Source organism: Numida meleagris, chromosome 2 (genome assembly GCF_002078875.1).
Source record: "Numida meleagris isolate 19003 breed g44 Domestic line chromosome 2, NumMel1.0, whole genome shotgun sequence".
Taxonomy (NCBI): Eukaryota; Metazoa; Chordata; class Aves; order Galliformes; family Numididae; genus Numida; species Numida meleagris.
In genome coordinates, this window is record NC_034410.1 from 114,161,176 (window position 1) to 114,173,841 (window position 12,666).

General features: G+C 40.6%; 1 protein-coding gene across 1 annotated transcript in view; it reads right to left on the reverse strand.

The window, feature by feature from the left end:
• The window catches only part of CPA6 (carboxypeptidase A6), an 86,740-nt gene that overhangs the window by 35,609 nt on the left and 38,465 nt on the right, over window positions 1–12,666 (reverse strand). Inside the window, exon 2 of the mRNA XM_021388547.1 lies at window positions 9,427–9,502. Within this exon, the coding sequence (XP_021244222.1) occupies window positions 9,427–9,502 (76 nt within the window). The remainder of the gene's footprint in view (window positions 1–9,426; window positions 9,503–12,666) is intronic.

The following is a 12,666-nucleotide window of genomic DNA, read 5'->3' on the forward strand; positions in this document are numbered from 1 at the left end:
TCCTTTTTCCAAAGTTACTTATCCCATAAAAGTCCCAAGGATTCATTTTATGCTTAGGAAAGACAGTGCTCTTTGGGTTTCATATAGGCAGTTTCTCTTTAACCTGAGGTGTTAAAGATAGCTGAACAGTGTAGATGTATTAACTTTTATCTGGACAACTTCCAAACTACAGCAGCCCCGAACCCATTAGTCACATCTTTAACTCAGCATAACAAGGAAAAGTCAACACCAGCAAAAGGGACAAATATTTGCAAAAGATTTTGGCGCTAAGAGAATTCAGAATTTCTTCCAAAATTAAAAATTATGCAAATAATTTTCCAATAAGACAAATATTTCCTCTTTTTAATCCTATCTGTCACAAATAGTGCACAAATCTTCACCACCCTGCTGAGACAGAAACCAGAGTAGGGAGCTTTTTCTTCACTAATTCCAGGTTTTCCTCCATCTAGTTCTGTGCCTGTGGAAGAGGAGCCCAAGAAGAAACCTTTCTTCCCTAGGAACACATGACTGCATAAATCCTGCACTCCTTTTTTTATTTTAAGTCACTGAAAGAATTCCCCAGCTTCTTCAGACCACAGAACTTACTATAATAGAAAGTAGTGTATAATACAAAATAATACAATACAAAGCTAATGCTTTGCATTTAAAGCCATTTTCTTGGGCAGCAGCCTCCAGTTGTTCTTCACTACTTGTTCATAAATTTTTTTATTTTCCTAGTTTCTTCTTTCATTCAGTATGTAAGGACAACACTTGGTGCTCTCATCAGATTTGTCATCGTGTGCAGATCAAAAGAGCTGACTGATGCATGACATTGAAACTAGCTATGGTAACTGCCGTGATTCACATCTACTATTTGGATAAAAGTGTTTACATGATTTATCTCTGTTGTACCTCATAAAGATAGCAATTTTTGTTACACTTTTATTACATAGCAACTACAGGTTTTGTTTTTATTAAGCTGTATACAGCAAAACAGGTGCCAAAGCAGACTTTAACATCACTATGGACATGGAATCTGCTTTCAGATTCTTTTGAGAAATGTCAAATGTAAGGTTCAGAACACAATTATTGTTATGATGCCACTGGCTCGCATGGCTTGACACTTCTGAGCCTGTTGTGAAAGGGAATTTGTAGTCAGTAATGCAAGCAGTAATGCTGTCAGGGTGTATGGGTTTTGCATTTGCATCCATATGTTCATGTATAGACATACAAACACCCTAAACAGTGCTGAAACTCATTAGATGCATTTTCAGTTAGAAATACAGTAGTAGAAAATAGAGAATAGAAGAAGTGGAAACTGCTCTGGCCTCACAAATATTGTCAGAGGTCTGACTATTGAAGCTTGATCACATGACACATAAAAAATGGAGTCACACACATGTGAATACACGTGGACGCAAACAATGCACAATAGAATAACATTTTAAACTTCTTTTGGTATATTTGCAAAGAATGAGTGAAAGAAGAATGAGTCCTGTTGAATCTGACATCAGTAGATAATTATAGCTGTGCTCTAGTTCACCTGAAAAGACTGGAACTACTCCTCTGTAAATGCAGTCACCCTTGCAGATATTTTCAGAATCAAGAATTATTTCATGCTCACATGCTCCTGCCAATTAAGGAACTTTACTGACAGTCCTGACTACAAATCTCCTTCAGCTTTCCTTTACATGCAACAAGCAAGCAGGAGATTATTTATGCTTTCTAGAAGGACTTACAGGGTAGTCCTGGCTGCTGGTGCAAAGTAATTTAAGTTTCTGATTTAGCACACTAGACATTTAATTGGCTTTAACTTCTCAGTATTTATTTGCTTTTGAGTGAGGCTGCTAAGAGTAATAAATCGAGATTGATTCACTGAATAGCAGCAGCCATAATAATAGCAGTAATAGCCTGGGAACAATGCACAGCTTGAGGTTTTGAGTTTTGCAGGTCTTTCTGAAACTATAACACAGTAATGATCTTGCTACTCCACTCACACTGATATAATTTTACCCAGGACTCTACACTGCAGAAAAGAACTTGTTGGCTGTTCCTCAAGAGAGTCACTGAGTAAAACACATGACACTGTTATTCGGTCATTGAATGCCCATTCCCACAAGTACAGATGCCAATGGGCTAAGATTTGAAAGATGTGAAGCATTCTTCAGCAGACTCATAAAAAAACCAACAACAAACAAAGCAACCCAAACCCTGTTTTGTTTCTTATTAAACTATTTATGGCTCAGTTCATTTTGTAGTTGTTGCTGCACTGCGTGAGAATTGGAGTAATGAGCCCTGGGCTGGTCCTGCTCCTGCTGAAGCAATGGGAGCTGGGCGATGACTTTGTTGATCTTGGACTCAGGGTTCCTCATCAGTTAAAGGGAAAGCAGATTTCTCCTACCTCAGAAAGTCCAGGCTTCCTGCATCGTATGTAAACAACACACTCATTATACCTGGGCTCTCTGTTTTTATCTTGAATCTCCTACTAAAGTTTTCTTGGAACAGTATTTTCCTTCTGAGCCTGGAAAGTAGTTTTATAGATACTTGTTGTGATATATTGATGTATTCCCCATGATGGCCCCTCTGTATCGGAAACTTACTGTGCATATCTGACTACTGTGTGACTTAGATTAAAACTGACTAAAGCATCTGGCTATATAGGTACAAGATGTTTGTAATATATCCAAAGCAAAATGAGCAAAGCCCTACCTACTGAGGTAGCAGTAACAGTTTGCGGGCGTTCGGCCCGGTTCCGTGACAAAGGGGACGGGGGACCCACGGGCCCACGTCCCGGGAAAAGGGAAAAGGGGAAAAGGGTAAGGAGATGGCCCTGAGAGCAAAGAACAGCAGCAACAATCTGAGGAGAAACAAACTAATTTACTAAATAGAATATCGGAATGCAAAACAACACACTATAATACAATATAATTACAATTTAAGCTGATAAATCCAATACAGAGAGAGAGAATGTCCCAAAATCAAGGTAGGCCTTACTCTACTACCGACGATAAGACAGCTGGAGAGCGAGGTGCTGCCAAGATGAGAGACAGGCGGAAAAAAGGGACGAGGTCTCGTGATCTGCAAGTTTTTATACTGTGAGCTTTTACCTTTTCCCTCCAGCTGGAAAATGGTAACAGAGGAGCAAAGTACCGTGGGGAATGTAGTAGTCCTTCTCTTCCGAGAACCAGGTACATTCACTACATGATATTATGATGTGGAGTACCAATAACCGAAAATCATAAAACCATGACACATATTCTGCCCTTCTGCAGAGCAGGAATAGCTTCATTTAGGCTGTTAGGCCTTCTTACTGCATTTTCAGATGGACTTTTGTTCTCTGAAGCCTTTTCCAACATTTGCATTTCAAGCTGTAAGCTATCAGATTTATAGCCAACTGATCCTTTTGCCCCATAAGATATTTCTGATTCCCTGAACTGCAGTGACAGGATCAATTCAAGGATTACAATGGATAAGCAGCTGCTGGAGAGGCTAGAAAACAATCGAAAGGAGTTGTAGCTTCAAGGCCCGCTCCGCTGGCTCCTCCCAATGTTAAAGAAGGGCTTGGCTGCGCCCAGGAATTTCTTTGTAAAACCTACTGAAGAATGAGTGGTCTGACTCTATTGTGCCAGGAATGTTCACAGAGCAGTAGCTTCTTTGCTACTTATACAAACAACACCGATTCCAGTCAGGCATATGTGATTAAATGTGCTCATAGACCACTGATAGAGTAGAAGTTATCAGTCAAGGCTTGAATGAAGTGGCACTTCAAAAATAATGCTTACGAAAGAAAATTCCAGAGCAGATAAACCAAATCTGCAAGTTCTGAGAACCTGAGCAAATCTGTTTCTTTGCAAAGCATTTTGGAATGTGACATTTGTTTCTGTCAGTCAAGTCCAACAGATTTAAAACCATGAAAGGGCTCATAAATCAGCATCGGGCTTCTCAGATTGTCTCCTAAACAAGAAAGAGCGAGAGACAAGGGGCAGTCATTGGCGAGGCAGAAGCGGAGGGACAGGGGATGGACAAGAGGAGCCCTGCAGGACAGAGATTAGGCAGTTCTGTGATACTCAGGTCACTCCAGTATTCTCATCATAAACATTTCTCTTTATTTGTTGACTACTGTAAGAATTTGCAAATGATAAGGATGAAAAAAATGAACCTGAAAAACAGTATTTCTGAGTCAGAAATAAAGTTTTGTGTCGTACCAATAAAAAGAGATAGCAGCAACAAAGGACTGCAGCAGAACGCCTAGGATTTTAGATCAGTGCCTGTGAGTGCATCAGAGCAGCCACCAGCCCAGGAACCTTGACGCTGATCAGTAATTAGAAAGAAAGAACTCCATGAGTATGCACTTGAATTGTTAAAAATTTTCCTGCATTTTAGTCTGTTGCAACTGCATGCAAACCTCTCTTAAAGCTACTATGTAATTTTCTTACATGAAAGCTGGAGGAGGAGCTCCACCACCATTCATCCCTAACACACTCACCCACGTATCCACCCCAGCAGTCTCAGATACAGGCACTGCACAAGAGGTGTTCAAGGATGTGTGGTGGTGCTGGTGGTGGGAAGCCTGGTTACCAGGCTCTTACTTCCTCAGAGAAACAGAAAGAAACTTGACACAGGAAGGTACTGGAGGCAAGGGATATTGGTGACTGGTGGCATCTCGCCCTTCTGCAGAGCAGTGACTTCCAGCTGCCGCTGCCTTCATCACTGGGTGAAAATCAGAAACTGGGACTTTCTGCCTTAAATGAGGGCAGGTTTCTCACCTGCTTTGTTTCTTATGACCTCAGGCACCTATTGCCTTAAGAAGCACTCATAGTGTTGCAATGTGGCATTGATAGAGGTCTAAGAACTTCCTGAGAACTTGCTCTGAGAATGATGGTACTGCGTCCACAGAGTGGGGGCTGCAGGGGGAGCACAGGGCCTCACTGTGCCTGGATGGGGTGGAGCCACCTCCTGCTGCTTTGCACGCTGGATGGCAGCCAGTGCGACCCAGTGCATTTAGGCTTCCTTTTTGCTTGGTTACTGTGGAAGAGTTTGTTTGAGTTTATCTGTTGAATGCATACAAGTTCAAACAACTTTACAGAACTCACAGCAGGAAAATTTTCTACTGTAAGGCTGGCTATTTTTAATGGCAATTCAGGTCTGCAAGCTATGATCACCCACCGGGGAAAAAAGCAACATTTTGTCACCTACAAGTTAATTGAAGTAGCCTATGAAGGCATCAATTTATAATAATGATTAATAACAAAGCACTGTGGGCAATGGAACTACAGACCAAAACTAATTTGTGGAAATTACTCAGCAAGTGATTATGACTAATGTGATTCGCCTTTGGGCAATTCATGAACCAAAAGTTAAATGCGTGGAATGACACTATCCATTATTCATTCAGTATAGACAATGGCATTTGTACTGTAGCAGAACCTATCTACTCCAGGCAAATTTAAGGGATTTATTATATTAAGCATTACATGGATTTTATTTGTTTATTTATTTATTTTACTGGGGCAAATATCTATCCCAAGGAGCTCCAAATACTAAGCTTAAAAAATCTGAAGGGACTACACCAGTCTGAGTTAGCCTTATAGCTCAGGTACTGGCGGCACAGCAGTCCTGTTTGAGATCAAACATCTTCACGTGTACTCAATTCCTCGAGCATCCATCCATCCTCTTCTGCAAGTTTTGTTGCTCACACCATGGGTAGTCTGTCATTGCTGCCCAAGTTAATTAGTGGGGGGATATTTTAAGATATTTCAAGCGCAGTAAGACATATGGACAATTCCAAGATAATCTTTCAAGGAACCCTCAGTTTAGGTTTCTATAAATTCACATTTAAGAAAAGACTCCTTTTGTCCATGATTCTCTCCCCAAAAGTGGAGGTTGCAGCCTGCTTGCTTCTACAGCATGGGGTGCAGCACGGCATCCCCACCTCTTTCCTTACTTCCCTAGTGTTTCTTTCTTTTCCCCAGATGAGGTGAGGCAAATGACAGATAGTTTCATTCTAGAAGGATATAAAATATTGGTACTTTCTCCATGCTTTCATACATGTTTTAAATGTTCTCTGCCATGGGATTTTCTTAGGCAAATCTATCAGCAGTGGGTTCATTTTATATTATTACCAAGAAATGTAATACCCCTAGAAGTAGAGGAGATCTTTGTAGCTTAGCAGTTCACAGAAAGAAAGAAGCTAGAGTACATTTAAAATGACAAAATCTCCTCAGGAATTATCAGTGGTAAGGACAGTCATTAAGAAATGAGCAGATAAAATGTGTGAAAAGATACATAAACCACATTTGTTAGTGCCCATTTATTTTCTTCCTGATTGCTTTCCCTTTGTTCAAGTCAGTGGGCTCTAAGAAGGAGTAGCTTTGCATTTCTTTTATTCTCAGCTTGATGCCAAAATACAACGCTTTGTTATAGGACAGAGTACTTTTCTGCAACTTCATAATCGAGTCCTTCAGAAGGATAAGCTCATTTGAACTCAACAGAGACGCCATTTTCTTTTAATTCTTTGGGTTATGAAAGAACGTCCAGAGGCAAAGACTAAATGACTCTGCCTTACAAGTGTAGATCTTAAATACAGAAGGAAATGGCTGGAGTAAACACAGAATACCACAAGAGAGGTTATCCTCCTCCTCTCTTTAGCCTGGTGAGGCCTCATCTGGAATACTGCATCCACTTCTGTGTTCTGTTGTTCAAGAGACACATGGAGCTTCTGGAGCGAGTCCAGCAAAGGGCTACTAAAATGATTAAGAAACTGGAATGAGACCTCTTGTAGGAGGAAAGGCTGGGGCAGCTGGGCCTGTTTATCCTGGAGAACAGAAGACTCGGGTTATCTGATCAACGCATTTGAAGGAAGGATGCCAAAAAGATTGGGCTGGACTCTTCTCACTGGTGCTCAGTGATAGGTCAAGAGGCAACAGGAGCAAACTGGAAAACAGGTAGTTCCATCTGAAGATGATGAAAAGATTTATTTACTATGAGGGTGGCAGAGCACTGGCACAAGTTGGCTGGATAGGTTGTGGAGTCTCCTTCCCCAAAGATATTCAAAAGCCACCCAGATACAGTTCTGACTAATGTGATCTATGGGACCCTGCTTGAGCAGGGGGTTGGATTAGCTGATCTCCAGAGGTCATTTCCAACCTCAACCTTTCTATGTTTCTGTAGTTCGGTGAGTTTGTGATTCTGACCACATGTAGACAGGCAGTCAAACAGTTGTAGATGGGACAGCCCCAAGACCTAAAAAGCAGTCAAATCCATCCTGTTTTCATGAAACTGGGTGTCAATACTGTCTTATTTGTAAAAAAATCTTCCCATCAACCTCCTTAGCTCCCTACCTCATAAAAATCAATCACTTTCTAATTAAATAGTCAGATTCCGATGCACTTTGCCAAAATTTTATTATCCTGTTCTCAGAGTTATAGCATGCAACTATTTATTCAAGTTTCTACTGCTCCCACTTTGATGAAATTGGGTGAACGAATCTCCTTCTGGGAGCCTAAGGGAGCTCTGTAATGAGAAACAGTTGCAGGAAGGTGAGTAACTCTTTTGCTTAGCAGGGTTTGCAATATGAGGAGAAAGGAAAAAACATATGTGCTCTCTCTTTATGTTCCAGTATCCAAAGGGAAGAAATTAATGCAAAAAACAGCTTCCACATGTATTTCTCAGTTAGACTTTTTTCCTTCATTTGAGTGAAATGATTATCCTCTTTGGGGTTTTACTGTAACATTCACAGCTGAGGGTCAGGCCCAAAGTCTCCCTGAGACATTAGTACACTCTGCAGAAACAAATATAAGATGATATTCTTTAACTGACGTGGGCATTACAGTGCAAAGCACTATAATACATAGATAGCACTGAACACTGAGTTTCCTCATGCAACGTGTATGGAGGCTAAATGTCTTGAGAGCAACATTTAGAAAGTTAGCATCTTGAGTGCAGAAATAACCAAACAGGCCAGTAAGAAAAATAGAGGTGATGGAGAGAGCCTCAACCTACCAACTTAAAACTACTGAGGCATCAAGCCTTATCTGGTAGAGTATTCTCTGCAGTGAGTCTTATCCTGGGGTGTGGGACCTAAGGTAGTTCTGTCCTCTTTCTTATAAAACAGTAGAGAGAAAGCTTTATCATAACTTAAAGATGGAATGCTTAATGAAGGTGTGAGAGCCCTACCATCTTCATTTTTTTCCAATTCGGTATGCAGACTGAGATTTGGTTTGCTTGTATCCTAGATGTTAACTATTGGACTATAAAATTACATGCGCCTTCACTCTCTGCCTCAGTGAGAACAGAATCATTTATATGAGGCTTCAATAAGAGAGAATGAGATTCATTGCAGACTGCAAAATAGTTTGCAGGAAGCTGAAGGCAGTGAACAGCAGAGGTGTTTGTACATGCTCTCAACACTTTGGTACTACTGGTGCGACACAAAACTATATAACCCAGGACTGCCAAAGTTACTGCAGTGATCCACTGGCAGTATCCATACAGCTCTTGTCAGCCAGACACAAACATAGGCTTGAGTTCCCTGTGCCAAATTACTTAGCTTGTTGTGTCTGTGCTACCTTTGAGGCTGCCCATCAAACTGCTTTACCTTCACAGTTACAGGGAAAAGTCAGCTGTTGCCCTCCTGCAGTGCATAAGCCAACACAGGTGAACAGCAGAACCTGGGACTCACATTCAACACCTGGAACAAATTCAACATAGCGATCAAATTGCTACTTGCCCGTCTCTGCTTGGGTTATTCTGTTTTGGAGACTATTAATGAGGTTCATCTATCCCCTAGGTGCCTAAGGTAAGTGCGTGTGCATGGCACAATCTTTGCTGTGCTGTTGCAAGGATTTGGGGTCCTGCTTGTAGGTAATCTCCCTTCCTCTCTGTGATACTGAGCTGGACTGCTATTGAATGAGCACCTGTGTCTTCGGTAGCTGTGCTGGCAATGCAGAGCACCTTTATGCTGCATTGCACCAGGTAGGATCACTCTCCAATGCTTTTCATTTATATCTTCAAGAAAAGGCAAAGGAAGAAAGTTTTTGGCTTGCTAGTGAGTCCTGTGGACATTCTGCCAGAGAGATTCTCTGACTAAAGCCATCTCCTTTTTCCTACTCCTGTATGTGTTCATATCTTGATATCAGTGTTTTAAATTAAATCATAAGCTAGATAATGAAGCATGCAATTGTGTATGTTGGCAAGAAGTGGGAGAGGAAAAAAACAAAGTTGCAAGTGTGTCACGTATATTATTTTAGGCAGTGTTTCCTGTTAAAATTATCAGGCATGATGAATCCAATTCCTTTGCCATTTTATTGAGAAATTAAGAATTTAATGGGAAAAGGCTGTTTTCCAGAGAATTAAATAGCGTGAAGTAAAATGACAAATTAAAGGCATTTAACCCAATACAGTTTTCTACAAAAATCTGAAAAAGAAGATGAAAGTAATCAAACTCACCTTAAGCCTGTTAAATGCAGCCTTCAGGATCTGCGTCTCCCTCTCACTCTCAGGAACAACGCGTATGACTTTATCACTGCCAATAACAGAACATTGAATTGACATGTTAAGGATTCTTGCAGCAGCACAATGCAACAGTAAATAGGTTCAGACAGTGGCTATAACTGTGCTCAGCAGCAGCAAAATGCAGGTGAAGTGGAGCTATGCTTCTAAACTTTCTGCCTGGGTTATGCACTTCCGTGGAAGTGTTTTGCTCTTTTTGCAGACAAGAGTGTTAGCTTGTCCTTCCATTTCTGTGTAAATACTTTTGTTCCTTGCTTTTAACAACCGTTCAAGCGGACATCTTCCGTACTGAATGCGTGCCTCAGATAAAAAGTTGCCTTTTATTTTGCAAATACATAAAATGTATTTCTGAGGACAATATCAGCAAGACGTACTGCTTTTGTAGGTTTGAAAATGTAATGGGCTTTGAAGGGTCCAGTGGTCTCGTACTTTAAAGAGAGGACTTTAGAAGATAGGTGGCCTTCATATCAAGGACATACCTTTTGCCTTATCCTTGCAAGAATTTGTCATGTAAACATGTAAACAGTTATTCATACATGCTCAGAAGGTTCTAGATAATAGCAGCTCGTTTCATCCACATTTTTTTTAGCAGATCCTAATGAACATAAATTTGCAAACACAGAACAAGAAACTGAATAGCTGTCCATCTGATGGAACTGTGGGAGGCTGGAGAGAACAAGGTGACTGCAGAAAACACAAGGTGTAATTGTGCAACTAAAACATTAAATTTCATACGCAAAAAGGGCTGAAATAAATGTGCATGGCCAATGCTAGTTCTGATGTTTTCCTACCTTTTAAGACTTTGACTTCACATCTTGACATTCAGTACTTCTCACCCATGAGCCAACAGAAGTCATACACATCTTTATTTGGACAGTTCTGTCCTCCAGCCAGCATCCTCTTCAATTTTTTTTAAAGTCCAATTTCTTCCTTACTTGGGAATTTTATGCTGTAGAATTTCACTTGACATTGCGAGGAAGCTTGTTCCCATAGTATATTGTGAAGCCTCTTACTTTCCTGATGCTTCTGAATCTGCTCAGAAGATACTTGGCTAACTAGAAGCAACACCGCTGAGTATGTCTTCACCTATCTTCCTGTCATAGGATGGCTCCCAGGCTGCTGCCATATCTCAGAATGCAAGCACCAGGTCCTTCTTTTATGGCTTCAGTTCTTGTAAGACTCCCCAGTGTTGCAAGAATTCTTAAGGCATTTACAAGTAAACAAATATTTTCAGAGTGTCATCCAAAATCTAGGAAGAAAACTCTCTAACTCCAATGTGGTGTTAGAAAGCGGCATTCCTTTATTCCTCGTGATGCACACTGAGTGACTTGACAAGCAAGCACACCCTCTCAGAGTTCAGATTCTACATTTAAACAGTTAAGAAATACATATGCAGTACATTGGCATACATATTCATTCTTTTTCAAGGTCTCATAGATCTGTGCTAATGTCCCTTTGGGCATGCTAAATGGTATCTAGGGTGGCATGCCCACCTACTTCTTCCCTTTTTTTTCACCATCAGCTTAATCACTGAAGCTTTTGACCCACTCCCATCCACTTTTCCCCAGTTCAGAAGATTTCCATTGCTTATTAGGCCATAGTGAGCCGTTTTTTAAAAACAATGTATGCGGAACCCGAGGAAAATATCCTTGCATGTTTTGAGGCAAAAGATAAAAGTATTCTATTGTGACTCCAGTACTTCTTGTGAGGCAAAATCATTGAGGCAGAAGATAGAAGTATTCTATTATGTCTCCAGTGCAAAATTACTGAGGAAAAACAAGACTGTTCACATACTAAAGCTGAAATGGAAAGTTTTAGAACCATCACTTATGGATTCCTTTTGCTAAACTAATATATTGGTTCTTAAACTAATGCACTAATCCCTATTGCTAAACAACCCAACCTATATCAAGAGGAATGCCTTGGTTCTGGGTTCAAGATTGCTGATAAATACTGAATTCTGAAATAGCTCACTCTGTCCCTTTCTGGTAGTCCTTTTTCCTTCCCACATTCTTCTTTCCAGTCACCATTTGTTCCCACTGGTTACCTTCTGACCCTTCTTTCTGTCTGAGCTCTCCAGTTTTGGTTCTCATCTCTGCTTAGCATTTCCTGCAAATGAGTCCCAAGCCCAGAAAATCTTAAGTCTTGCAAAGAATTAAAGGTTTTTGCCCAGTTAGACTCAAGGATGTGTGTGCCTTAATACTGATGTAGCCAGAGAAGTGGACTTCAGTCCACTGTTCTTGGCTGCAGTTGACCTTACTTGACAAATGGTCCGTGCCTCAGGAGGAAGATTTCTGGAAGGACCCTTTTTATAATTTGGCAGCTCTAAAATTTTAAGGGAAATTACTAAGCTTTTGAGACAAGTTGAACCTCCTTTATAGGAATTTGCACAAAAAGAGAATGCTCCTTAGAGCATAAAACTGTAGTGTATTTTCAAGGAAAATAGATGCTCTTAATTTATAATGCACACAGCAGTAATAGTCTTTCCCATTACTCATTTCTCTAAGAGTATTAAATGGCTGTTAAGAAGGAAATTACTAAAAAGCAGCAATGATTGCCCAGGACATGTGAAGGTGAAGTAATTAATAAAGATTCATTGGAAGTTTCTGGAAGAATTGGGGCAACCAACATATGCGGAACAGATTTTAATGAAATAAGTATCTCAGCATGTGTTACGCATCTGTAATGGAATGTTGAAGGGACTGATATCACTTAGGTATGGTCCTGAATTAATACATGTCGCTCTAAACTGCCTTGGATTAGCTCAGCAGCTCTGTCATTTCTCATGTGATGAAACACATGCCTTAAAGGGGAAAACATTGGTGCTGTGACTGATTGATCACTTGACACATCATTGGGAAATGCCTCAAGCTGTGGCTGGCCCTGCTCCTGGAGAGTGCAAAGAAAGCAGTTTGTCATGCCTGGTGCTGTTAGTATTTCATGAAAGGATGGTTAAGCCAATGCCACGAGGCAGTTTCAGGTTTTGTTATACAAGCTCCAGAAAGACAATGAACTCCTGAAGGCTATCGGCAAACACCCACTTATGTTGGCTAGCTGGTGGGTAATCATACTAGGTTCTTCCAAAAACCACAAATACCAGATCCTGCTTTACTCCTGATATCCACCAATCAAATAACATAGTCCTAAGCTTTTTTTTTTTTAGTGTTACAGCTTTCC